The sequence below is a fragment of the Crocuta crocuta genome, unplaced genomic scaffold, assembly GCF_008692635.1.
Source record: "Crocuta crocuta isolate KB4526 unplaced genomic scaffold, BGI_CrCroc_1.0 scaffold214, whole genome shotgun sequence".
Taxonomy (NCBI): Eukaryota; Metazoa; Chordata; class Mammalia; order Carnivora; family Hyaenidae; genus Crocuta; species Crocuta crocuta.
Window position 1 is genome coordinate 1,192,623 of NW_027529999.1, and position 25,149 is coordinate 1,217,771.

Genomic DNA, 25,149 nt, shown 5'->3' on the forward strand with positions numbered 1-25,149 from the left:
TTGTTTACTTAGAGAGGGGGGAGCTCCCATGAGCAGGAGGAGGGGCAGAGAGAGAAGAGGAGAAAGCGAATCATGAGTGGGCTTCCCGCTGTCAGTGCGGAGCCTGACGCTAGCCACAGGGCTTGATCTCATGAAATGTGAGATCATGACCTGAGCCCAGCCAAAATCAAGAGTCAGATGCTTAACTGACTGAGACACCCAAGTGCCCCCAGAGATCATTCTAATTTTACACAAACTCTTCCAGAGTGTGGGAAAAGAGGAATACTCCTCTCCTGCCAATTCCATGAGGCCCATATAACTTTGATGCCAACTCCAACTAAAGGCATAACAGGAAAATGATATTATAGACTCATTTCACTTGTGAATATAGGTGTAAAGATCCTGCACAAAACATTAGTGAATAATATCCAATAATGAATAAAAGAAACAATATACTCTGACCAGTTTGGGATTATCCCAGGAATAATATAGCTCTAAGTTAGAATATCTCTAGATGTCACTTACTATAATAAGAGATTAAAGAGAACAAAGTCATATAAACATTTCAACAAACACAAGAAAATTATTTGACGAAATTCAACATAAATTAAAAATAAAATGGTAACCCAAAGAGAGACCTATAAAAAACTTACAACAAATGGTATCTTAAGCACGGAAACTTTAAAAGCATTCCTTTCAGAATTATAAATCTGATATGCATGCCTACTCACATTATTTCTGTTCAATAATATAATGGAGGTCCTGGCCAGAGCGACAAAATAAGAAGAAGAAACTCATGGCATAACTATTGAAAAGTAAGAAATGAATTATCATTATACTCAGATGATATTATTTTCATTAAAAACACAAAATAGTCTCTCAACAAGTTATTAAAGTATTAAGAGTATAGGGTAAGGTAGCTAATTATAAGGTTCAACTACAAAGGTCGATTGCAATTCTATACAATCATATCATGTAATTTTACAAAGAAACCATTAAAATAGCAACAAAACTGTGACATGCTCAGAAATAAACCTCACAAAAGAGGTATGAGATCTGTACATAGAAAATTATAAAACTGCACTAAAAGATATTAATGAAAACCTAAAAATGTAAGAGCTATTCCATATTAACAGTAGGTAGATTTAATGTCAGAAAAAGACAATTCCCTATAGGTTGATCTACAGGCTCAACTGATTTTTATTCAAAATTGATAAGCTAATTCTGAAGTGTATATGTAAGAATAGACAAAGAATGGTGTAGACTAAATTTTATTATTATTTGTTAATGGTTTATTTCTGAGAGAGAGAGAGAGACAGCGTGAGCAGGGGTATTTCTGAGAGAGAGAGAGAGAGACAGCGTGAGCAGGGGAGAGCCAGAGAGAGAGGGAGACACAGAATCTGAAACAGGCTCCAGGCTCTGAGCTGTCAGCACAGAGCCCGATGCGGGGCTTGAACCCACGAACCATGAGGTCATGACCTGAGCCGAAGTCGGACGCTTAACAGAGTAAGCCACCCAGGCACCACTAAATTTTATTTTCTTACTTTAATTTTAATTTTTAAAAGATTTTATTTTTAAGTAATTTCTATACCCAACGTGGGACTCACAACCCTGAGGATCAAGAGTTGTTTGTTCCACCAGTTGAGCCAGCCAGGTGCTCCCTACATTTTATTTGTTTTTATTTGTTTTTTTTGGGGGGGGAGGGTTAGAGTTTATTTATTTACTTTGAGAGGGAGAGCACTTGGGAGCAGCAGAGAGAGAGAGAAGGAGAGAGAGAGAGAGAGAGAGAGAGAGAGAGAGAGTCTTAAAAGCAGGCTCCACAATGTCAGCACGGAGTTTAATGTGGGGCTCCAATTCATGAACCATGAGATCATGACCTGAGCTGAAATCAAGAGTAGGATGCTTAACTGATTGAGCCACCCAGGTGCCCCCTAAATTTTAACTTTAACCTTATTATATATATTTAAAATTTTTTAAAATAACGATTTTTAAAAAATCCTGTCTGTTCTTGGTCTTTTATTTTTCCTATAGTATACTAAAGCTCTCATATACTTGTCATTCAATTTCAACAATGATCAATTCTTGTACCATCTTGTTTCATTTATACTCTCTTCTCACTTCCCTTATACTCTCTTACTTACTCCAGATTATTTTGAATCAGATCCCAGACATTACATCATTTCATCCTAAATAGGGAACTCTTCTTTAAGTGTTTGATAACGTAGCTGCAAGAGGAATCTTTTCACTCCCCACTTAAGTTACTCACTCATTCCAATAAAACAAAATAGAAGTGGAAGTTAGATTGTGTTCCACTTAAATGTATTTTCGAACTTATCTTTAATCTTGCCAGTTTAATAATACAACTAAAATTTTCAAATAAATGCAAAAAAAAAAAAACAACGGAGTTGGTTACCCTCTTTTCAAACAATCCAGAAGAAAAGGGTTAACTGAAATACATCAGGCAAATGGAGTGTGGAATTCACTTATCTCAGACATGATGTATTGAATTTTAGCCTCAAATTTGGCGACAAGTTTTGGTCCATGGAAAGTTTTGGTCCATGATGAATTTTAATTCCCAGACATGTTAATTTTGTCACAATATATGTAGATTATCATTCCTTTAAAAAGTGACCATACATCCATAGTCCAGATATAATTTGATATACAAAGTGAGGTTTTACCAGGAGTTACCCATAGGAAGTAGTCGGGGATATGCCTGGTAAAATGATATTGGGTGCTGGGTAGAAGAATTACAGATTTGAAGGGCACCTGGGCGGCTCAGTCAGTTAGGCGTCTGACTTCAGCTCAGGTCATGATCTCATGGTTTGTGGGTTCAAGCCCCATGTCAGGCTCTGTGCTGATGGCTCAGAGCCTGGAGCCTGCTTCGGATTCTGTGTCTCACTCTCTCTTTGCCCCTCCCCTGTTCACACTCTGTCTCTCTCAAAAATAAATATACATTAAAAAAAAAGATTTGAAAGTTTCATTTACTTTCATGGTAGCAACTTTATTCCTGCCATGACTCACATACTCTGAGAATGGTAGCCACATTTTGATGGTGAACACCAGTTATATCCTTCCAAATTGATGACCACAGGAAAGCAGTGTGAGGCTATTGTCAAGGTTAAGTGTTTCAGAAATATCTCATCAAATGTGTGATCAGAGGTGCCTGGCTGGCTCAGTTGGTAGAGCATGCAATTCTTGATGTCAGGGCTGAGTTCTAGCCCTACACTGGGGGTGGAGATTACTTAAAAAAAAAAAAAAAGTGTGATTACATGGAGAAATAGTCCACTTTATTTTTTATCATCTGAAGTGATATAAGAGCCTACACATTAGCAAATAGTTACCCAAACACTTTAATTCTTTTTTAATTTAATTTAATTTAGATTAAAATACTTATTTATTTTTGAGAGAGGGGGTGCAGGGAAAGGAACAGAGAGAAGAAGGAGACAGAGGATCTGAAGCAGGATCTGCTCTGACAGCAGAGAACTTGATGTGGGGCTCAAACTCCAGAACTCTGAGATCATGACCTGAGCCGAAGTTGGAAGCTTAACTGAGTAAGTCACCCAGGTGCTCCAATTTATTATTATTATTTTTTAAGTAATCTCTATATCCAATGTGGGGCTTGAACTCACAATTCCGAATTAAAGAGTTATGTGCTCCACCAATTCAGCCAGCCAGGTGCCCCATGCTGAAAGCATTTCTAAATAGTGGCATTCCCATATGTTATTACATTCATTTAAGAAGTCAAGTACTTGGTAATTTTTCAGTTTTCATGATCTCTTCACAATATTGTAATACATCCTGGACAATATATGTTCAATGTTAGAAGCAGAGTTACTGCTTGTGAATAGATAGTTTTCTTTGGTGATTTTCCATCATTTTTTTAAAAAGCCCTGCAAGATAATGTAATTGACTATGGGCATCTCCACGGAGTATAAAAACCAACATTTCTGTGGCAGTTTGATTTTTGTGTTAGTATATCCTTACCTTTCTCTCGTAGGAGCCACATGGTTCTCCTTTCTTTTTCCTTTGAGTTTGTCCTGTAACTTCTACTAACTTCTAGAATTGGACTGATTGGATTGTTCATTTGGAACCATTCTATCTCTAAAAACTATACGATAAATAAAGTATTTAATATGATATATTTTCCTCCAAATACTGTGGGTGTCTTTTTTCTTTATTCCATAAATTTTGAACTGTAGTGTTTTTCTTATGATTCATTTCATTTTTTTCCTTATGATTCATTTCTAAGTGATTTCCTTTACACATTCGGAGTGCAATGGTTGCTTAATAATATAATTTAGTTTCCAAGTATACAGGATGTGTCGTTTTTAACAATAAAAAACAAAGTTTTTAATTTTCCATCTTATAGCTGGAGAACATGGTCTATATGATATTGATATTTTGGAATTTGTTGAGGCTTCCTTTATAGTATTATTCATGTTCTATTTTTGAACATGTACTATAAGTGTTTTAAAATCCATGACTTTCTGTTGGCTAGGAATAGAATTTTATATATAATCAGTAGGTTGAGCTTATTAATTGTGTTCAGATTTTTTATATTTTTACCTATTTTTTGTTTACTTGATCTATATGTATTTTACTTTTTTTAAAAAAAAAATTTACTTATTTTAAGAGAGACAGAGAGAACACAAGTGACAGCCCAGAGCCCAATGTGGGGCTCCAACCCACGAACCACGAGATCATGACCTGAGCCTAAGTTGGATGCTTAACTGACTGAGCCACCCAGGCGCCCCTTTACTTTTTTAATGTTTATCTTATTTTTGAGAGAGAGAGAGCGAGAGAGAGAGAGAGAGAAAGAGTGAGCAGGGAAGAGGCAAAGAGGGGGGAACAGACGAACCGAAGGGGGCTGTGTACTGATATCACAGAGCCTGATGTGGGCCTCAAACTCACAAACCGTGAGATCATGACTTGAACCAAAGTCCCACGCTTAACTGAGGCCCCCAGGCACCCCTTGACCTCATGTCTCTTAAACATGGGCGAAAGGGCAGTCACCAACCCTCAACTCTCACCTCCACACCAGCCTTGATTTTCCTGAGGTTTCTTGTTTGCAATTCATAATGTTTCTTGAATCTGTGCCTTTATTTTTTCATAAGTTTTGGTAAATTTTTAAAAAATGTTTATTATTGTTGATACAGAGAGAAACACAGCATGAGTGGGGGAGGGACAGAGAGAGAGGGAGACACAGAATCCAAAACAGGCTTCAGGCTCTGAGCTAGCTGTCAGCATAGAGCCCGACGCAGGGCTTGAATCCACAAACTGTGAGATCATGACCTGAGCCGAAGTCAGATGTTTAACCGACTGAGCCACCCAGGTGCCCCAAGTTTTGGTAAATTAATCTTTTCATGTCAGAGATTTCTTCTCCCCACTCTTCGCTTCCTGTCCTGCTTTTCCAATTACTTGTACATGAAAGTGTCTTATTCTTACCTCAGTGGCTTTTATCCTTTCTCTCTTTTCTTTCCTTTTGCCTCTTTATGTTTCATTCTGGGTATTTGCTTCTGAGACCTCTACATTTGCTAATTCTTTCTTCAGCAGCGTGTAAAGTGCTGTTGAATCCAGTCTGTTGGGTTATTAAATTCTATATTATATTTTTTAGTTACAGAATTTCCACTTGGATGCGTATATATTTTCATGATCAATCTATTTATCTTCTTGAACATATTAAATAATTTAATGGCTACAATACCTGGGGTTCTTTTGGGTCCTTTTCAAGTGTTCTTTGTTGCTGTTGGTTTTTGCTCATTATCTTGTCTTCCAGCATGTGTGATTATTTTTGTTTGTGTGCTGGATATTATATATACATAAATGTTCATAGAAACCATCTGAGGCCTAGGATGGTGATCTCTTTAATTAAAATTTTTAAAAATATTTATTTATATTTAAGAGAGAGAGTCAGAGTGCAAGCAGTAGAGGGGCAGAGAGGGAGAGAGAGAGAGAGAGAGAGAGAGAGAGGCAGAGTTTGAAGCAGGCTCCAGGCTCTGAGCCGTCAGCACAGGGCCCAACGCGGGGCTCAAACTCATGAACTGCAAGATCATGACCTGAGACAAAGTTGGATGCTTAACCGAGTGAGCCACCCAGGTGCCCCAATGGTGATCTCTTTTAACCAGAGAGGATTCACTTTGTTTTCTTCCTGGTACCCGGAGGCCTTGGCACTCTGGGATTACCTTAATATAATTACAGGAGTTGAGATGGTTTGAAGCTGAGTTTTGATCTCTGTGAGAGCTTGTCTATTAAATTCACTTTTGCTCTTTAAGTGTTTGTTTCATTAAATACTTTTTTAATGTTTTAGTTTTGAGAGAGAGAGAGCGAGCGCGTGTGCATGTGAATGCACAAGTGGGGGAGGGGCAGAGAGAGAGAGAGGGAGACATAGAATCTGAAGCAGTCTCCAGGCTCTGAGCTGTCAGCACAGAGCCCGATGCAGAGTTCAAACTCATGAACCGTGAGATCATGACCTGAGCCAAAGTTGGACACTCAACCAACTGAGCCACCTAGGCACACCTATTCACTTTTGCTTTTAAATTGGAGTCCTTTGGGATCCCAATCCAAAGTGAGAGTTATTTATTAGGTTCTCTCCCTCTCTCTGGGGGGTTCTGGACTCCAATCTCTGTTCTTCTAACTCCCCAAGGCTGCTAAAAGCATCACTCAAACTCTTAGCTGCCTCTCAGGAAATGCCCTACCTGGAAAAATAGTCCTAAATGTGGGCCTTACATTTCTTAATTTCTCTCTTCCCAGATCCTGGCTCAGTGATTCTTCACTAACTTGTTAACTTTCCAATGATTTCAAGAAGAATTTTTTCAAGAAGAAAAATTTCAAGAAGAAATTTTTAGATTTTTCTAGTTTTATTAGTTTTCCTCAGTGGGAGACTTGGTCAGAACTACCTAATCACCGATACTGGAAGCCCAAACCAACCCTCACTTTTGCTTTCTTATGGAAAAAGTATGATAATAACCAGGATTTGCTAGGAAACAAAATGACAATGGAAATGTTAACATTGTAACAATTACCCAAGCACCAAAACAATGAGGGGAAGTGCCAGCGAAGGGAGATTCCACAAAAAACCAAAAACACCAGTGTAACACAGTTTAAAAAGTGACTCAAACCAACACTGATGACAAGTTATGTTTCCAATTTCTTAAACTTTGCTCGAAAATATTTCATATTCAGTGTGCAAATACCGTATTATAGCAATCTTTGCTAGCCAAAAGCAGTTGGCTGTAAGAGAGAATAAAGGTCTGTGGGATTGGATAGCATTTGTCCATTCTGGAATGTGTTCTGGCTGTCAGCACGGCCAGGTTGGCTGACTCACCAGTTAGCCTCAGACCATACTTTGAGAACCACTACCTTATGAAGGAAGAGGCAGCTGTTTGAAATCCTTGAACCAATGGGGCGCCTGGCCGGCTCAGTCGATTGAGCGTCCAGCTTTGGCTCAGGTCATCTCACTGTTCATGGGTTTGAGCCCCATATCTGGTCTTGTGCTGACAGCATGGAGCCTGGTTCAGATTCTGTCTCTCTCTCCCTCTGCCTCTCCTCCTCTCTCTCTCTCTCTCACACACACACACAGACACACACACACACACACACGCGCGTGCACACACGCACTCACACACACAAATAAACATTGAAATTCCTGAACCAAGTCTTCCTTGAATGGCCTTCACTAAAGTTTCTGTCTTGAGATCTTGGTCTTTCTCTGATTACATTACAATGGACTGGATTAAGTTTCTACTGATTAGACCAAAATATCCTTCTCAAATCCACCCTAATCTTCACCCCAGGCCAGCTCAATTAGACTTCTTAGACTTCGTTTTTTGAAAACTTCCAAAATGTGGTTGTATTGTCTATTATGTATGGGTTTAACCAGATGAACTGTGAAGGGTCCCAAGTTTTAGGGATGATTACGACATCCTGCTGACCAGACAATTCTCAGCAAATAGCCCTAGATAGTGATAACACATTTGGAGACATGCTGATCTGGTTCCTTAACCACCTGGAGCCTCAGTTTTCTCATTTTTAAAATGGGAATACTTATGTTATTTTATTATTTTAAAACATTTTTCATGTCTTTATTTTATTTTGAGAGAGAGAGACAGAGTGTGAGAGGGCAGAGAGAGAGGGAGACACAGACTATGAAGCAGTCTCTAGGCTCTGAGCTGTCAGCACAGAGTCTGACATGGGGCTCGAACCCACAGACTGTGAGATCATGGCCTGAGCTGAAGTCGGACGCTTAACTGACTGAGCCACCCAGGCTCCCCAAATTATGTTATTTTAAATAAAAATAATTGTGTTGGGAGTTTTAAATGAAATGATGACTATAAAAGTCTTAACCCAGTACATGTCACACAGGTAAGCATGGTCTCATGAGTCTGTAGAAAGACAATGCTCTGATAGGGTTGTTTTGGGGCTGGACAGGGGCCTCAGGTCCTTTAAGAGCAATTAAGGGAAACCAGGCTGGGTAACTCATATTCTGTTGAGGCTGCAACATTTGACTGAGCAGGGTCCTGGTGTGGTATGGTACTACGTGGTGGCAACACTGATATTAGAATCTTTATGGCTGAGTAACACAACCTAAAGCTTGAAACCAGGGAGTTAGTCGTGGATCTTAGAATGAAATCATGGTGCGCAGAATCTGGTCTGATTCTGGAAACTGTAATTTTCTCATGTCTGCTATGTTTCCTCCTCTTACATGCTTTTCAATTATTGGCTACTCAGCACTCCATGTCTTCGTCCCACGGGCCTAAATGCTTTATCTGCTTTATTTCCTTTAGTGCTCTTATATTAACCTTGTGTTTCATGGGGGGAAATGGAGGCTCAGAGAGGTTAAGTAAGTAATTTCTTGTCTGGCTTAAGAGCTGGCTCTCTGAACACAACATATTACTTTCAGCGTTGTTGAATTTGAGAGTTGACCCTCCACATGGCTGTTGGAGTCATTCATTTAACAAATATTTAGTGAGCAATGACCATAGGGGATTCAAAAATGAGAACAAGGCTACAGCTGCAATGAAACAGGCACATTTATTGAGTGTTAATTCTGTCTGGCTTTGCATACGTTAGTTCATTAAACTGTTGTANATCCTCGTTTTGTAGATGATGGGGCTGAGACTCAGGGACTTGCCCAAGGCCACACAGCCAGGAAGTGGCAGAGCTCAGGACCTCTCTAACTTTCAAGTTTGTCTTCTTTCTCAGAAATGAAAATCTCACTTTTTAACCTTTAAAATAAAAATAACATTTTTTAAAGATTTTATTTTTAAGTAGTCTCTACATCTAACATGGGGCTCGAACCCACAACCCCAAGATCAAGAGTTGCGTGCCCCACAGACCGAGCCAGCCAGGTGCTCCTCCTATAAAGTAAAAGCAATCTAAACTCCAACAACTTAAACAACACGAGTGTTGATTTTGTCACAAAACATGACAAAACGGAGGGTTTATCATCACTGAAATTTTTTGCCAGTGTATTTAACAGATGAAAATATTATATTTCAAAGTGATTTCTTTTTATTATTTTCCCATTTTTCACAGCCGTATTGAGATATATTTCACATACCATAAACCTTACCCATTTAAAGTATATAGTTCAGTGGTTTTTAAATTTTTTAATGCTTTTAAAAATTTATTTCTGAGAGAGGGAGAGAGAGAGAGAGAGCAAGAGCGAGCGAACGAGCATGAGCAGGGGAGGGTCAGAGAGAGGGGGAGACACAGAATCTGAAACAGGCTCCAGGCTCTGAGCTGGCTGTCAGCACAGAGCACGACGCAGGACTCGAACCCACAAACCGTGAGATTATGACCTAAGCCAAAGTCGGACGCTTAACCGACTGAGCCACCCAGGCGCCCCATTCAGTGGTTTTTAGTACACAGTGTTTCAGAGTTGTGCAGCCATCGTTACAGTCTAAACCTTTTTCAACACCCAGAAAGAAATCTATACCCACTGGCTGTCCCTTTCCATTCCCCTTTTCCTCTACCCCTCAGCCCCAGGCTGGCTTTTTTTTTTTTTTTTTGTTAAATTTATTTACTTATTTTCTAAGAAAGAGCACAAGCAGGTGAGCGGCAGGGAGAAGCAGAGACAGAATCCCAAACAGGCTCAGGGGCATCAGGAAGAGTCCACTGCAGGGCTGGGACTTGGGAACTGTGAGATCAAGACTCCGTTGCCTAACCTACTGAGCCCCCGAGGCCCCCAGGCTAGTTAGTTATCTTTTTGTGTTTATTGGCCACTAATGATTTGATGTCTGTTTGTTTTGGATTACAGTGGTGGTTGTTGTTATTGTTGTTTTTAAATTGATTAGAGACGGTGGTCTGCATTTATCATGAAGATTAACCATCTGTTTACCTTGCATATTGCAATATTTTAAAGCTATTTTCTCATTTGTTCTACCTTCCTGGTGGCATCGCTTCCTGACAGATGTTTAAATATCTTTCACGTTTTAAAGTAAATTATTGCTTTTGATGCATGATAAACGTTTTCCCTCCTCCAATTCTAAAGCTTTCCCCCATATCCCCTTCTGGTCTTTTGTGGTAGGTATTGTGCGGTTTGCTTGAGCTTTCACTCTATCCTGGGCTTAGTTTGAGATAGGATAACCGTATCTTATCAAACACTACTGATCTGAAAAGTCACTTTTGTCAAAAGACAGTAAGAGTGCTTACAGACAGGCTTGGCTTTACGTCGTTGGTTTTGGTTTACTGTTTGCTGCCGTGGTGTTGCAATTCCTTCACAATTTTGAACCGGGGGCCCGGCACTTTCACCCTGGCTCACTTTCACAGTTTGCGCTGGGCCCTGCAAACTATGCCTCGGCCCAGCTTACAGGCCCCAGGCACTGTACTAAGCACTGGCTATCTCTAAAAGGAATAATAAACCATGTTGTTTTACTTAATTTTCACGGCAGTTCCGTTGAATAGCCGTTCTCAGTTTTCTCGTTCTTCTCAAGTGGGGCGATGGAGGCAGGAAGATCAAATAAGGCCACAGAGCCACGAAGCCGCCTCAAAGGGGTTCGAAGCCAGCGCGCGTCTAGCCAGGGCCGGGTAAGCGTCCCTCCACCCCGCAGGCGGGTGCAACCTGGCGGTGGCGCCGAGGNGCAACCTGTTCCAGAGCCGCCTGCCTTCTCCGCACATGCCGCCGCCACCGCCGGAGCCGGGGCCAGAGCCCATCCCAGGATGCACCGCGCCAGCCCCGTCCCCAGTGGGCCGCCATGTTGTCGGAGTGAAAGGTAAGGGGGAGCGAGAGCGCCGGAGAGAGAAGATCGGGGGGCTGAAATCCATCTTCATCCTACCGCTCCGCCCGTGAGTATCCGCACCCCGCCGGCCCCAAACGCTGCTCCGGACCCCCAGCGAGCAGATTGTCCCTTTGTATTGGTGTTTGAGAGCGGTTGTGCGGGTGAGAAGGGCTTTGGAAAAGCTGCCCGAGGCCCTGGCTGAGGCTTCTCACTCGCTGTTCCTCGTACATGTTTTGGAGTCAGCAGCAAGGCCCCTATTGTTATCAAAGGAGGGAGGGGGTGGGGAGCGGGGTCGAAGCGAGGAAAATGCCGGGGGTTTAGGCCCGGGCCCAGGGCATAGACATGCCTGTACCTTTCTGCTCGGCCCTGTTGGAGCCTCCTAAGATTGATGTTGCCATTCGGGTTGCTTTTTCTTGATGGGTTTGCGAAGCCGCGAGTCTTCTGTGTGGCCATGAAGTGTAATTCTGGGCCACCCTGGGTTTCTTCGACTTCTTGAGCCTCCGTGGCAGCGCCGAAGCAGGAGGAACAATAAATCGCTTTGGAAGCAGCCTTGGCCCTTGTCTACAGGCGAGACCCACCATGGGGGAACTTTGCGAGCCTTAAATGTGGAGAAGTGGCGAGCAGGAAGTTTCAGATCGCTTTTTCGTCTCCTGGGTGCTTGTGGCCTTTTGTTTCCGTGAGAGCTTGGGTTTTTCGTGGGTTCTTCCTCTTTGAGCCTCCCTGCGTTGGTGAGCGGCTGTCTCAACTCACAGAGGGGCTCACCCCTCGGTAGTAGGAAAACAGATACGCAGTACCGGATAGTTTTAGTGCTAGCATACGTTCTTGGTAAACAGACGTCGTTTGTTACACTTGTCAGTACCACTCCCACGTCAAGTGAGGAATAAGCTCCTGTAACTTTTCCCCCCCAGTATAGCACCCCCCCAAGCCCCCGGCGCGCGCGTGGACACACACGCACACGCGAGACACCGTATTAGGCAAGGGTTCAGCCTCCCCGTAACTTGAAGAATTGTTACTCTTTATTGTCTAGTTGAGAAAACACCGTTTTCAGTTGTCGATATCCAATCCGTTCGCTTTCCACTCTTCGTGGGGATTAAGAATGAGAGTCGAGAGAGGGTTTCTTGGGGGTTGTGTTTTGAAGTCAGCCACTTCTGAAACAATGGATTGGTAGCTTTCGCGTTTTGGGTGTTTTCTGAAAACACACAAAAACTCACCCAAACAACCAAACAAGCCACTTACTCCCGAGATGGGTGGCTCCCCGTGCACTTTTAGTAAACAAAATAAACGTTTGGACTCACTGCTAATTTTAACTGTATAAAACACTCGCTGGGGCCGTTGATTGTTTATTTGAATCTTTGGGAAATACTCACCGGAGTTTGAACTTTGAATTCGTATTTTGCCTTAGCCACAATTGAATTCCTTTTGGCCAAGGCCACAGCGTTTTTGAAGTTGGGTTTGAAGTTTAGTTGGGGTTTGAGATGAACTGCTTTAAAGTAAATTTATGATCACAGAATTTTTTCCCCCCGGGGTGGCAAAAACAGAACAAAAGAAAACACCTTTTATACTACCAAGCATTTTTTTTTTTTAAAGGTGAGCTTTGGGGAGATTAAACCGAATTCCTTTGCTTAAAATAAAATCTATTAGGGCTATTTAAAAAAAACACATTTTGGTGTAAACAGTTTGAAAACTTCGGAAGAACAGAGAATCAGCACTTATTTCTAGTTGCTTAAAGTACTTTTAGAATGTGCTATAGCTCTAAAAGGCATCAGCAATTTAAGTGTTTTCTAATATTTAAGTGACTGATTTCTTAATTTTTGTGCTGTAGTTGCCAAGATATTACACAACTCCCCAAGACACATGTTAATTGCTTAGGTATTTGCTCACTTTCAAGCTGTCCCTTCTGCCAGGTTTTCTCTTGTTTGAGGAACTGCCTTGCCTCATTAGGTAAAGCAGGAAGTCTTAGGGCACACAGATAGCTTTACAAAAGCCAATTGTTTTGTTTGAACTTTTTTTGGTAGGAACTCCTCCCCCCTCCCCAAGCCCTTGTTAGAACTTAGTTGTGTCCTGTGTGTTTCAGAGGTAACCCTTTTTCATATGGAAATTCCTTGTTAGAGATGTATTGTGGCAAATCTTTTATTTCAGTAAAGATTGCATTTGCTATTTTAGGAATCCTCTTAGAGACTGGAGCCTCTTTGCCTTAACTGGTGTTAATTGAATTCCTGGAGTTTCAGCATGGTGACTTTAAATTTACCAAAAACTGTTGTAGCATTTTATTCTGATTAAAACAAACAAACAAATACACCTGTGAGTCCTAGAGAAAGGATTTCTTCCAATTTCTAGATGAGGAAACAGGCTCAGAGAGGTTGCTAATTTAGTGGTAAAGCTTGGGTTTTGGGACTCCTCGCTTGCTTTAGAATAGACTATTAGATTGATAGTCCTTTGTAGAAGAAAAATAAGACATCAGTGACTTAGTTGATGAATGGTAACCAGACTTATTGTGGTGATCATTTTGAAATGTATATAAATATCCAGTTATAATGTTGTATACCTGGAAACGAATATAATGTCGTATGTCACTAATACATCCATAAAAAAAGTGCAGTTAATTCATTTGAAAATCAAATGGGAGTATTAGGCTGGTTGTCACTTTGCAAAGGCCTGTGATAAACACAGCTATGACTTTCTGGTTTTGGTACTTACGCATGAGCACGATTCTACTCATGAAAGCACAAACTAGTCTAGAAAGCTAGACTCCCCACTACCCTGGTAAAGTTCTGATGGATTGGAATTGTTAACTGAAACTAGGCATTTCCAAATTAAACTTTGAACAGATTGCAAATTCCATTGTGTCTTCTGGCTTCAAAGCATGAGTTGTGGGACGCAAATGGTTTATCAGGAGGTTTAATTCTATAAAGAAATAATTTAATGGATTTTTTCATAAATCTTGTGATCCTGTTTTGGAAATGTTACCATCTAGCTGGGTAGAGAGAAGGTGTGTGCCGCAGTGGACTATTAAATTGATTGTCTTGAAATTAGACTCCAGTGACTGGACAGGTATAGTCTAATAGGTAACTGGTTACTTTGTAGCAATTTTTAAGCACCCACAGTTTGACACATGTTCTCCCTTATGTACAAATGTATCTTTTTATTTTAAGAGATCTAAATAGTAATGTTTCATAGTAACATTTCAGAGATTCTTTGTTCCTTACAGAGAAGAGTAGTAAATAGGTGCAAGTGAGAGAGTATTTGTGTTGATTTGCTGGGGATACTGGGGAGTAGCAAGGGGCTGACAAAAAAACTAAGCTTGAGCACAAAACAAATTTAATTAATTCATTTATTTATAGATTTTGTTTTTAGGTTATCTCCACATCCACTGCTAGAACCCACAACCCCGAGATCAAGTGTTGCATGCTCTGCAGACTGAGCTAGCCAGGTGCCCCCAAAACAGATTTAGATTTGAATCCCTCCTCTGCTTCTCACTAGCTGAGTGGCCTTGGGCACGTCCCATAACTTTTCTGTCCCTTAGTGTTTTCATTTGTAAAATAGGGCTGATATGATACTGTCTGCATTATGTTTGAAATACAGTTATTATTGAAGTGTCTGGTATTTTACAGTTAGATGTTCTATACGAGTAAAGTGTTTGCATTTGGTTTGGTCTCATCCTGTTTGTAAGGGAATAATGATGTGATTCCAATCGTAAATTATTGGTAAAAGTTTTGACACCCCCTCCCCCGCCCAGTGCCATTCAACAGCAGCCTAAAAGGTTCAGACTAAAAACATTCTGTTACGGTGCTTGGTCATGGGGTTCTTACCGTGTCTTCAGGGAGCATCCTGTGAATATTCTAAACATTTTAAAGGGTCTTTTCAAATTTTCAGACAGTTTGAGTTATTGCTAATCATATACTAGGTTTGAATTTTTGTTTGGTTTATTGGCTTATGTCTGCTCCACTTGTAAAATGATACTTTATAGAGCTTTTGTTCGTTGAAGAACTATCTGTCACAGTTTGCTTATGGTGTAAATAAGTTGAGTAGAGGAGCCATTGAAGTCCAATTCTATATTGTTACGTTTGGTAGCAACATATGGCTTCCTGAAGTTGCTGTAGTGAATTCCCTGAAGTTGCTGTAGTGAATTCTGATCCCAATACCTTGTCAGATTGCCTGCCACCAACCAACTTACATTTATTTCCACACCTGCACATAGTCCGCAACTTATAATAAAGGTTTCAGATTGGGAAAATTGTGTATGTATTCTGAAACATGTAGCTGCTTGGTCAAAATTGGTTGTAGATGTGGTATTGCAAAAGGCATGGGGCTCATATTTTTGTTTGATCAAAACAGAAATATATCAAATTATGTTTTGAAAAATGCAAATTTTAAACATTTGTAACCTCTTTGTCTTTAGGTGTTGGTGGAATGAGCGTTGCATGTGTCTTGAAGAGAAAAGCAGTGCTTTGGCAGGACTCTTTCAGCCCCCACCTGAAACATCACCCTCAAGAACCAGCTAATCCCAACATGCCTGTTGTTTTGACATCTGGAACAGGGTCGCAAGCGCAGCCACAACCAGCTGCAAACCAGGCTCTTGCAGCTGGGACACACTCCAGCCCTGTCCCAGGATCCATAGGAGTTGCAGGCCGTTCCCAAGACGACGCTATGGTGGACTACTTCTTTCAGAGACAGCATGGTGAGCAGCTTGGGGGAGGAGGAAGTGGTGGAGGCGGCTATAATAATAGCAAACATCGATGGCCTACTGGGGATAACATTCATGCAGAACATCAGGTAAAAAAAAGTTCACTATTTCAGCTTTGAAACTCTTTTGTAATCTCTGTCCACTTAGGATATCTGCTTTCAGTGAATGCCTTTAAAAACCTAAATTGCTGATTTCATTTGGTCCAGACTTAACAGTCACTTGTTTTAAAGGATGAATGTTGTAATATTGTCACTGGATCATTTATCATTCTGGTGCTGAATAGGTAACAACCAATTCATTTAAGAAAAGACCTAAGATTGTGTTGATGTGCACATTACATTTTTGGGTATGCTTTTTTTAAAAAATTCTTTTTTTAATGTTTATTTTTGAGAGAGAGAGACAGAGCACAAGCGGGGGAGGGGCAGAGAGGGAGGGAGACACAGAAGCAGGCTCCAGGCTCTGAGCTGTCAGCACAGAGCCCTATGTGGGGGTTGAACCCATGTACCGTGAGGTCATGACCTGAGCCTAAGTCGGACGCTTAACCAACTGAGCCACCCAGGCGCCCCAGGGTATACTTTTTAAACAAATTATACTTTTTCCCCTTTGACATATATTCTCTTTTTCTTTTTAAGTGTATTTATTTTGAGAGAGAAAGGGAGAGCACAGCTGGGGAGAGAGAGAAGGGGTGGGAGAGAATCCCAAGCAGCCTGTGCACTGTCAGTGCAGAGCTGGGTCTTGAACCCCTGACCTGCGAGATGACGACCTGAGCAGAAATCAGGAGTTGGGCGTTTAACCAACTGAATGACCCAGAGGCATGCGTCCATGTTTTCAAGTCCTTTTCTGCTGGGTGTGGGTGACTTTTGTTTTTAAGACGTTATAGTTGAAAGTAGTAGGAAATTGATAACAAATTAGCTGCTCAAGGGAAATGTATTTGGAGTGGAACTGGCATATTTAATGTTTTGTGTCAGAGGAGTGGTTGTGGCTCTTAGGTTTCAGCCATCTTTGTCCTCTTGTAAGCACTTGGCTTCCTTTGGTGAATTCTAACATGCTTGCGCTCGCTAATCCCAAACCGCAGCTGGAGTCACAGTGCTTTTTTTTTTTTTACTGAGACGAGAGTTCAGCTGATCTAGGTTTCCTAACTTCCTGGTGGTGACGAAAGGCTTAGAATGTTTTAATCAGGGTATTCTTTGAAATAGGGTATTGGTTAATTCGCAGAGGTTCATTTTATATTGTCAGTGTCTGAGCACCAACTAGCGAAAGGAGCTGGTATCTTCCACTAGGGCCCTGCTGCTGCTCTTCTGCCTTAGAAGTAAATCAGGCACAATCACACTTGCAAATCTGAATTCTCAGTTGTGCTTTCCTTGACCCTTCAAAAAAGGCAGCATGTGTGCCATGGTTCTTTATCTTAGTAGAAATGAAGAGGTGGGATTTATCTTCCTATTCATGAGATTGATCGAGCATGTTGATTATAGGTCACTGGTTTATTGGAACTATCATAAATATCAGTGCTGCTTCAAAAGCACCTACTGTGTGTAAGTGAGGGACACTAAGAAGTCAGACACGTGGGGGCTTCTTGTGCACTTAGGACACTTTTTGTCCTTAAGCACCGTCCGTATCTGCTATTTGCTTGGAGCCTTGGGTGTGGGAATCAGATTTTATTCATCTCAATATCCCAGTCCCTGGATTTTGGCATATAATAAAGCTTCAGAGGAAATTTACGGATTGCACGAGTCCTGAATCTTTTGGCTTTAAAATAAAATTGGGGAAAAAGGACATTGTCACAAAGAGAAGGGCTTGAATGCCAGGGCTAAGATTTAGTTGAGTAGGCTGCAGGGCTTCTGAGTGCGAATGTGTGGAGGAGTGTTTGGGAAGATTAGTTGGCAGTGAGACATTGGAGTGGGTAAGGGTTGAACCTGCTTGGACAACTACCGTCACAGGCCTGGGGTGAGCAATAGAACTACCCTCACAGCCCTGGGGTGAGCAGTAGAAAAGGAGGTGTGGGACTGAGAAGTACAGAGGTTAGTGATTGAATTAGAAATCTTAGGTCCTTGGGAAAATGAAGTAAAGAGGAAAAGGAATAGAAAGGGGTGTCTGGTTTGGGAACAAGATAATTAAGTTTGGTAACCCACCTGTTGAGCTTGGGCTGTAGGCAATTGTACGAGTAGGGAGACCAAAGCAGGGAGTATTGGTTTGGATGGTATCTGTAGAGGGGGCAGAAGAGGAAGGACGGTAATCTTTGCTTTATTTAGCTAAACATTGTTTAGAAGTCATAAACGTTGGTTTTAAAAATCTCTGTTATAGATCTTATGTTGGCTTTCCTAATGATAGGCTTTTGGGTGAAAGCTTAAAGGAGAGTTACGGTGCTTGCGTGTCTTGTGCTAGGTGAGAAAATCAAACTCTGGGTTAGTTTTTGGCAAAACTCTAAGATCTAAAATCTGGTTGTGCTGTGCAAGTCAGCAGGTGTTTATTGAAGGCTTAGTCTGGGCTGTGGCTTATGCTGGGCCTTATCATAAGGAATCACATCTGATTGATGGAGCAGTTTTATCCAGGTCATTCAGCAAACTAGAGTTAACATTAAATGGCAAAACCTGTTCCATACCCTGGGGACCTAAACCAGTGAACCAGTTTGGAGTTGGCACTTGTCACAACACAATTCTGTTGGGCCAGACGCAGGATATAACGAACAGCATTAGAGAAACTCAAGGTAGTTGCTGCGTTGCTTGTGGATATGGGCCACACACAGATTACCTCTTCTGCAGTCATTATGCTGTATTGTAATTCATTGGTTTTGGTGTTGCTCTCCTCTCTTGGTCTGAACTATTCCAGGGCAGAGACTGTTTTCTTTCATGCTCCGTTGCCAGGCGGTGTCTGTAATTTTTGTGTCGATAGTATGAGGGAGGACTGTAAGTGCTTCAGATTTGCACTCAGGTAAAACAGGGGTGCTTAGAGCTCAGCTCTCCTGCTGGGAAACATGGGCAACCAGCAAGGGAGAGTGTCGTGTAATTGAAGAGCAGAGGGGCTTATCTTTAGGTGGAGAATCACTGCCCTCAGCAGCCACTGTTACTGATTGGAGGAGCAAAAAGGAGTTTGATCTGTCAGGTGGGAGCGACTGATGGCGATAGAAACATTCACTGAGCATTTACATTTTAGACACTGGACTGTATATTAATTTCCTGTATTTAATCTTCAGAACAATCCCTTGGGGGGAGATAATACTCTTCTTGAAAGATGAGAAACTGAAGCTTAGTTACCAGGCAAAAATCTGGTTTTGAAATCAGGTCTTTGTTATTCCAGTTCCCATGCGCTGTCTGTATTTCTGCCTCCCCCCAGGAATGTTTCCAGCCTTAAAAACTAAACCAAACCAAACAAAGTGATCGCAACAAGTAGCACATTCTGAGGTCAGAAAATTAGTTGCCATGATTTGGCTTGAATTTTAGAGATGATAAACTTGATAATAAGGAGAGGAATACAAATAGTGTTGATATTTCTCCTAGAATTGCAAGAGTCCTTTTTTTCCCACAGGAACAGTACTGCTAAAGTCTGTTCTTTTTTTTCAGATTTGTTTTTATTACATGTGTATTCCAAGTAGTAATTGTGGGAAACTTATCTATATTGAGACAGAATGACTCAATATAAAGTGATCGCACTTGCCCTCACCTTCTCCCATAACCCTGGGCTATTCCTGTTTGGTGGGCCTGTTTCATTAGCTTTTTTTTCTTTTTTTAAAGGCCTTTTGGCAAAATGGAACAACACTTAGGATCACATTGGCAGAATGCTTTTACCAAAGTGAGTTGGTGAAGTAAAGAATATCACAGGTGGTGAAGCCAGTCAGTAGTGTTGGAGGGAAGGAAACTATTGTGCTGGAAACTTTATGGCCATTTTACTCGTTATTAGTCTCATTTATAAACAGGTTGCTTCACTTAAAAAAACTTTTTTTCTTTACCTTTTGAAGTTAGGATTTTCTTGCCTGATGTAGAAATTCTCATGGTGTCTGAGTTTTCCCTTCTTTTAATGGCGAGTTCTGTAAGCTGTGCCTAAATATGTATGTGACTTTTTTTTAATATGCACGTTTTATTTTCTAAGTGTAAACCTTAACGAATAGTCAGCATGAGGTTCTATAAAGGCTTAAACAACAGTTTGAGAACACGTGTTGAGGGAATATGCACTACTTTAAAAATCTTGAAAATTGTATTTAAAATATAATGTAATTGAATTTTAAATATTTTAAAATTCATTTAAGATACTTTCAATTTAAAAATTAAAATATTAAAATATTTGAATAAATATTTAAAGTTAGGTGGAACTTAGAAACCATAAAAATAATTTTGAGGTGAGGAAGGGGTTCAGATTTGTGTGTTTATTTTAGAAAGTTGTAGTGTGCAAACTCTTTATGGTTGGTCCTTCTGTATTTGTCTTTTTTCCTACCTTAAGAATACAAACATATTGTCACTTCTTTTAATACTTAAAATTATATTTGGCATAGTTAGCAACTTCAGAGCCCCCTTTTTGGGTCAAATTGAGGTTTTTGGAGGAGAGTGTGGTTAAGAAGCCTCATGAATTTTGCTTTTTTGGCCTGTTAAACTTAACCACAGCAAACAAGACAATGAATGTGGACCAAGATTTTATAAAATACTAGAAAACACGTCTTCCTATCTAAGTAAGTAGTATTTAAAAAAAATGTTGTCTACACAAATTTTGTGTATTTATTTTAACAGTGATTTTTATAACCTAAGAACTTTTATTTTGAGTATTAAAAGTTTCATCATGCAAAGCCCAAGGTCAAGTCTTTGACTTGTTGTGATTGTTTTATTCTCTTCTTGTGAAATCTGTTTTCTCTGTAAACTGTTGTGAGATAAAGTGGGTGATGAAATAGGGAAAAAATTTTAGGGTTGACTATGTGGCCTCTGAACTGGATTTTAAGGGGCAGAGATAGGGAGCTCTGCTTTGGGTAAAAAGGAATTCAATTCAGAGGACAGGGTGCCTGGGTGGCTCAGTTGGTTAAGCCTCCGACTTCAGCTCAGGACATGATCTCATGGTTTGGTCTGAGAGTGCAAGCCCCGTGTTGGGCTCTGTGCTGACAGCTCAGAGCCTGGAGCCTGCTTTGGATTCTGTGTCTCCCTTTCTCTCTCTCTGCCCCTCCCCAGCTCATGATGTGTGTGTGTGTGTGTCTCTCAAAAATAAATAACTTCAAAAAAAAAGATTTTAAGAAATTTAGAGGACAACTCAACACATCATTTCCACTTTTGCTTGTAGTCTTTGCCACTGGGATATATCAGTATCTACCACTGTAGATCGACAGTTGGTGGGAGATAATTCTAGATAGGCAGAGTTCACTGGGTGAACCTTCCGTTTGACTCTGTATCCCCATTTTCTTTCACTTGGTGTTGTCCTCTTCTGTTGGTATCTTGACACTCACCGTTGATATGTCTGTACTCTCCAGTGTCTGTTAGTTAGTCTTTACATTCATAATTAATACTGCGTTAAACTAGGAAGGATCCCAAGTATTCCCCATACTGAGAATCTCCTCATTTCCTGGAGGTCTTTTTCTATTGTCCCTGCTGAATGATTGTGTTACACTATGAGCCTCTTTTTGGTAGATTGCTTAGATGTTTCAGCACTTGGGCCATTGCCATTTAACATCATCCCTTAAAGGCGAGTAGTCAGAGCTTTCATAGTTTGTTTTACACCTGTACTCTTGAAGCCTTTTTCATTATATTTGGAGTTCACAAAGACTTAACCTGTATGTACTCAGTCAAAAGGATCCCTTTTTTTGACTGGAACTATTTTCCGTTTTTAAGAATTGGGTTCCAGTATAAAAAAAAACAACAACTAGCTTTTGTGCATTTGTCCATTTTCTCTAGGCGACAGCATTTGCTGAATACTTTCTATAGGCTAAGCCTGATTACAGAATTATTATGCTTCTGGGTATTGTGGAAAAAATACTTAAAAATAAGTTCTAGCACTTGCTTAGAATCTATCCGTCCTTGGGAATGGTGTAACGGTCACAGAGGAACGGAGAACTGCCAATCAGTACACTTCCAAGAGAGTAGTTAGTGCCGAGGATAGAGTGAGTAGTAGTATTTTTTGGTGGAGGGATTTCTGGCCCTCTTTGCTCAGTCGTTTGCGTTCAGTTTCTTCATCTTCGGGACGTAGTAAGGAGCCGCAGGGAGAGGGTGGCTGCAGCCCGCCATGGCTCCGGCACCTCACGCTCTGCCTGTTACTGTCTTGAGAAATGGTGGCCCGTGACTGGTATTATGTTGGGTGACTTTAATATTTGGAAGTTCGACTAAAGACCTTGGGCCTGAAGGGAGTACATGGCATTGATGATAAAATCTGCAGTTGAAGAGTTGCTGGATCTATTCCAGAGGAATGCCCTTCCATGTTTGTTCTGTGTTTCCATGTTTTTGGGAACTGTGGATTTTAAAGTGCCTCAGTTATGGTTTCAGAAGAGTTAGCAGGCATAGTCTGTTTATTGCCTTAGTAAGTGCTCTTTTATGGTTAAAGTACCCTTAGTGTATTTATGAATCTCATCAGAAAAATTCTTAGGTTTGTGGAAATTGAGGGCCCTAAAGATTCTTTTTAATGGCTGCTTTATTGATACATAATTCATCCATTTAAAGTGTACAGTTTAGTGGTTTTCGGTGTATTCGCAGAGTTGTCCAGCCATTATCACAGTCAGTTTTAGACCATTTCAGCACCCCAAACACTGTACCCGCTGACGTTCACTTCTAGTCCTTGGCAGCCACTAGTCCACTTTCTGTGTCTGTGACTCGGTTCTGAACAGTTCATATACATGGCATCCTGTGATATGTAGTCCTTTGTGACTGGCTGCTTTCCCTTAGCATCATGTTTTATTTATTTTTTATTTATTTATTAAAAATTATTTTTCTAATGTTTATTGAGAGGGGGAGAGAGAGTGAGGGAGAGCGATAGAGTGCAAGCAGGGGAGAGGCAGAGAGAGAGGGAGACACAGAATCTGAAGCAGGCTCCAGGTTCTGAGCTGTCAGTACAGAGCCTGACACAGGGCTTGAACTCACAAACCATGAGATCATGACCTGAGCCAAAGTCGAAGCCTCAACCGACTGAGCCACTCAGGTGCCCCTGGGTACCTAAAGATTTTTAAAAGGGCATAAGTTTCATTTTTTAAAATATTTATTTATTTACTTATTGAGAGAGGGAGCACGTGTGCGTGCACAGCTGGACAGGGGCAGGGAGAGAGGGAGACAGAGAATTCCGAGCAGGCTCCGTGCTGTCACCTCCATAGCCTGATGTGGGGCTTGAACCCATGAACCATAAGACCATGACCTGAGCCAAAGTCCTATGCCTAACCAGCTGAGCCACTCAGGCGTTTCCCCCCCCCCGCCCCCCAGTGGTTTTATNAAGAGTCAAGTGTTGCGTGCTTTACCAACTGAGCCAGCCAGGCACCCCTGTATCTTTTTTATAACTTTTAAATTTAAATTTTTATTGAAGTATAGTTGACGTATTGGTTTCAGGTATATAATGCAGCAAGTTGACATAAACATTATGAAATGGTCACCATGGTAAGTCTAGTTACCATTTGTTACCATACGAACTTATGTGTTATTGACTGTTCTACATATTATACTTTACCCCGCCTATGGCTTACTTGTCTTATAACTAGAAGTTTATACCTTTTAATCCCCTTCACCTTTTTGCCCCTCCCTCTACCACTTTCCCCCGCCAGCTTGTTCTCTGTATTTATGAGTTCGTGTTTGCTTTGTTTTGTTGGTTCACTTGTTTTGTTCTTTAGATTCCACAGGTACATGAAATTGTACTGTATTTGTCTTTTTCTGTATGATTTATTTCATTTAGCAGAATACCCTCTGGGACCATCCATGTTTTCACAAATGGAAAGATTTCATTCTTTGTGAATAAGTAATATTCCATTGTAAATATATGCACAACTTTGTTAATCCCTTCATCTGTCAGTGGGCACTAGGTTGCTTCCATATCTTGGCTATTGTAAATAATGCTGTAGGGAACATCGGGGTGCATGTATGTTATTGAAATAGTGTTGTCATTTTCTTTGGATAAATACCCACAAGTGGAATTGTTGGATTGTATGGAATTTCTGGTTTTAATTTTTTTGAGGAAACTCCACATTGTTTTCCACAGTGGCTGTACCTACCACTTTACATTCCCACCAACTAAGCATAAAGATTCCCTTCTCTCCATATCCTCAACAACACTTGTTACTTGTCTTTTTTTTTTTTTTTTTACATTTTTAAAGTCTATATTTAAAGTTGATACACTTAGAGAGAGAGAGAGAAGGAGGGAGGGAGAGAGAGAGGGAGGGGCAGAGGGAGAGGGAGAGAGAATTCTAACCAGGCTCCTGCTGTCTGTGCAGAGCCCCACGCAGGGCTCGATTTTATGAAATGTGAGATTGTGACCTGAGCCAAAGTCAAGAACCAGATGCTTAACTGACTCTGCCACCCAGGCACCCCACTTCTTGTTTTTTTGATACTGGCCATTCTGACAGGTGCGAGGGAGTATCTCATTGTGGTTTTGATTTATATTTCTGTGATGATTAATAATGTTGAGTATCTTTTCACGTGGTGGTTGGCCATCTGTTTGTCTTTTGGTAAAATGTCTATCCAGGTCCTCTGTGCATTTTTAAATCAGATTATTTGGGGTTTTTTTGGTGGTGACTTGTATGAGGTCTTCATATGTTTTTGGATGTTGACTTCTTATCAGTTATATCATTTACAAATATCACCTCCCATTCAGTAGGTTGACTTTCATTTTGTTGATGGTTTCCTTTACTGTGAAAAAGCTTTTTTAGTTGAATGTAGTCCTAATTATTTATTTTTGCATTTGTTTTCTTTTTGCCCTTGCCTGAGGAGACAGATCCAAAAATACAGGAGACTCCTGTCTAAGAGTTTACTGTGCCTTTGTTTTCTTTTAGTTTTATGGCTTTAGGTTTTACAGTTAGGTCTTTAATCCATTTGAGTTTATTTTTTTGTATAGTAGAAGAAAGTGGTCCCATTTCAGATTTTTGCCTATAGTTGTCCAGTTCTTTTAACATGATTTATCAAAGAGACTGTCTTTTCCCCATTGTATATTCTTGCTTCCTTTGTTGTAGATTAATTGACCATATATGTGTGGATTTATTTCTTCGCTCTCTAGTCTCTGTTGATCTGTGTCTTTATGTACCAGTGCCATACTATTTTGATTACTGTAGCTTTGTAGTATAGTTTGAAATCTGGGAGCATGCCTCTGGCCGCTTTGTTCTTTCTTGAGATT

General features: G+C 40.7%; 1 protein-coding gene across 1 annotated transcript in view; it reads left to right on the forward strand.

Annotated features, from left to right (window-relative positions):
• Window positions 1-11,067: 11,067 nt before the first annotated feature.
• Window positions 11,068-25,149, forward strand: part of PUM1 (pumilio RNA binding family member 1) — a 126,839-nt gene continuing 112,757 nt past the window's right edge. The window contains exons 1-2 of the mRNA XM_077763553.1: window positions 11,068-11,195; window positions 15,601-15,974. Of these exons, the coding sequence (XP_077619679.1) occupies window positions 11,099-11,195; window positions 15,601-15,974 (471 nt within the window). The 5' untranslated portion in view covers window positions 11,068-11,098. The remainder of the gene's footprint in view (window positions 11,196-15,600; window positions 15,975-25,149) is intronic.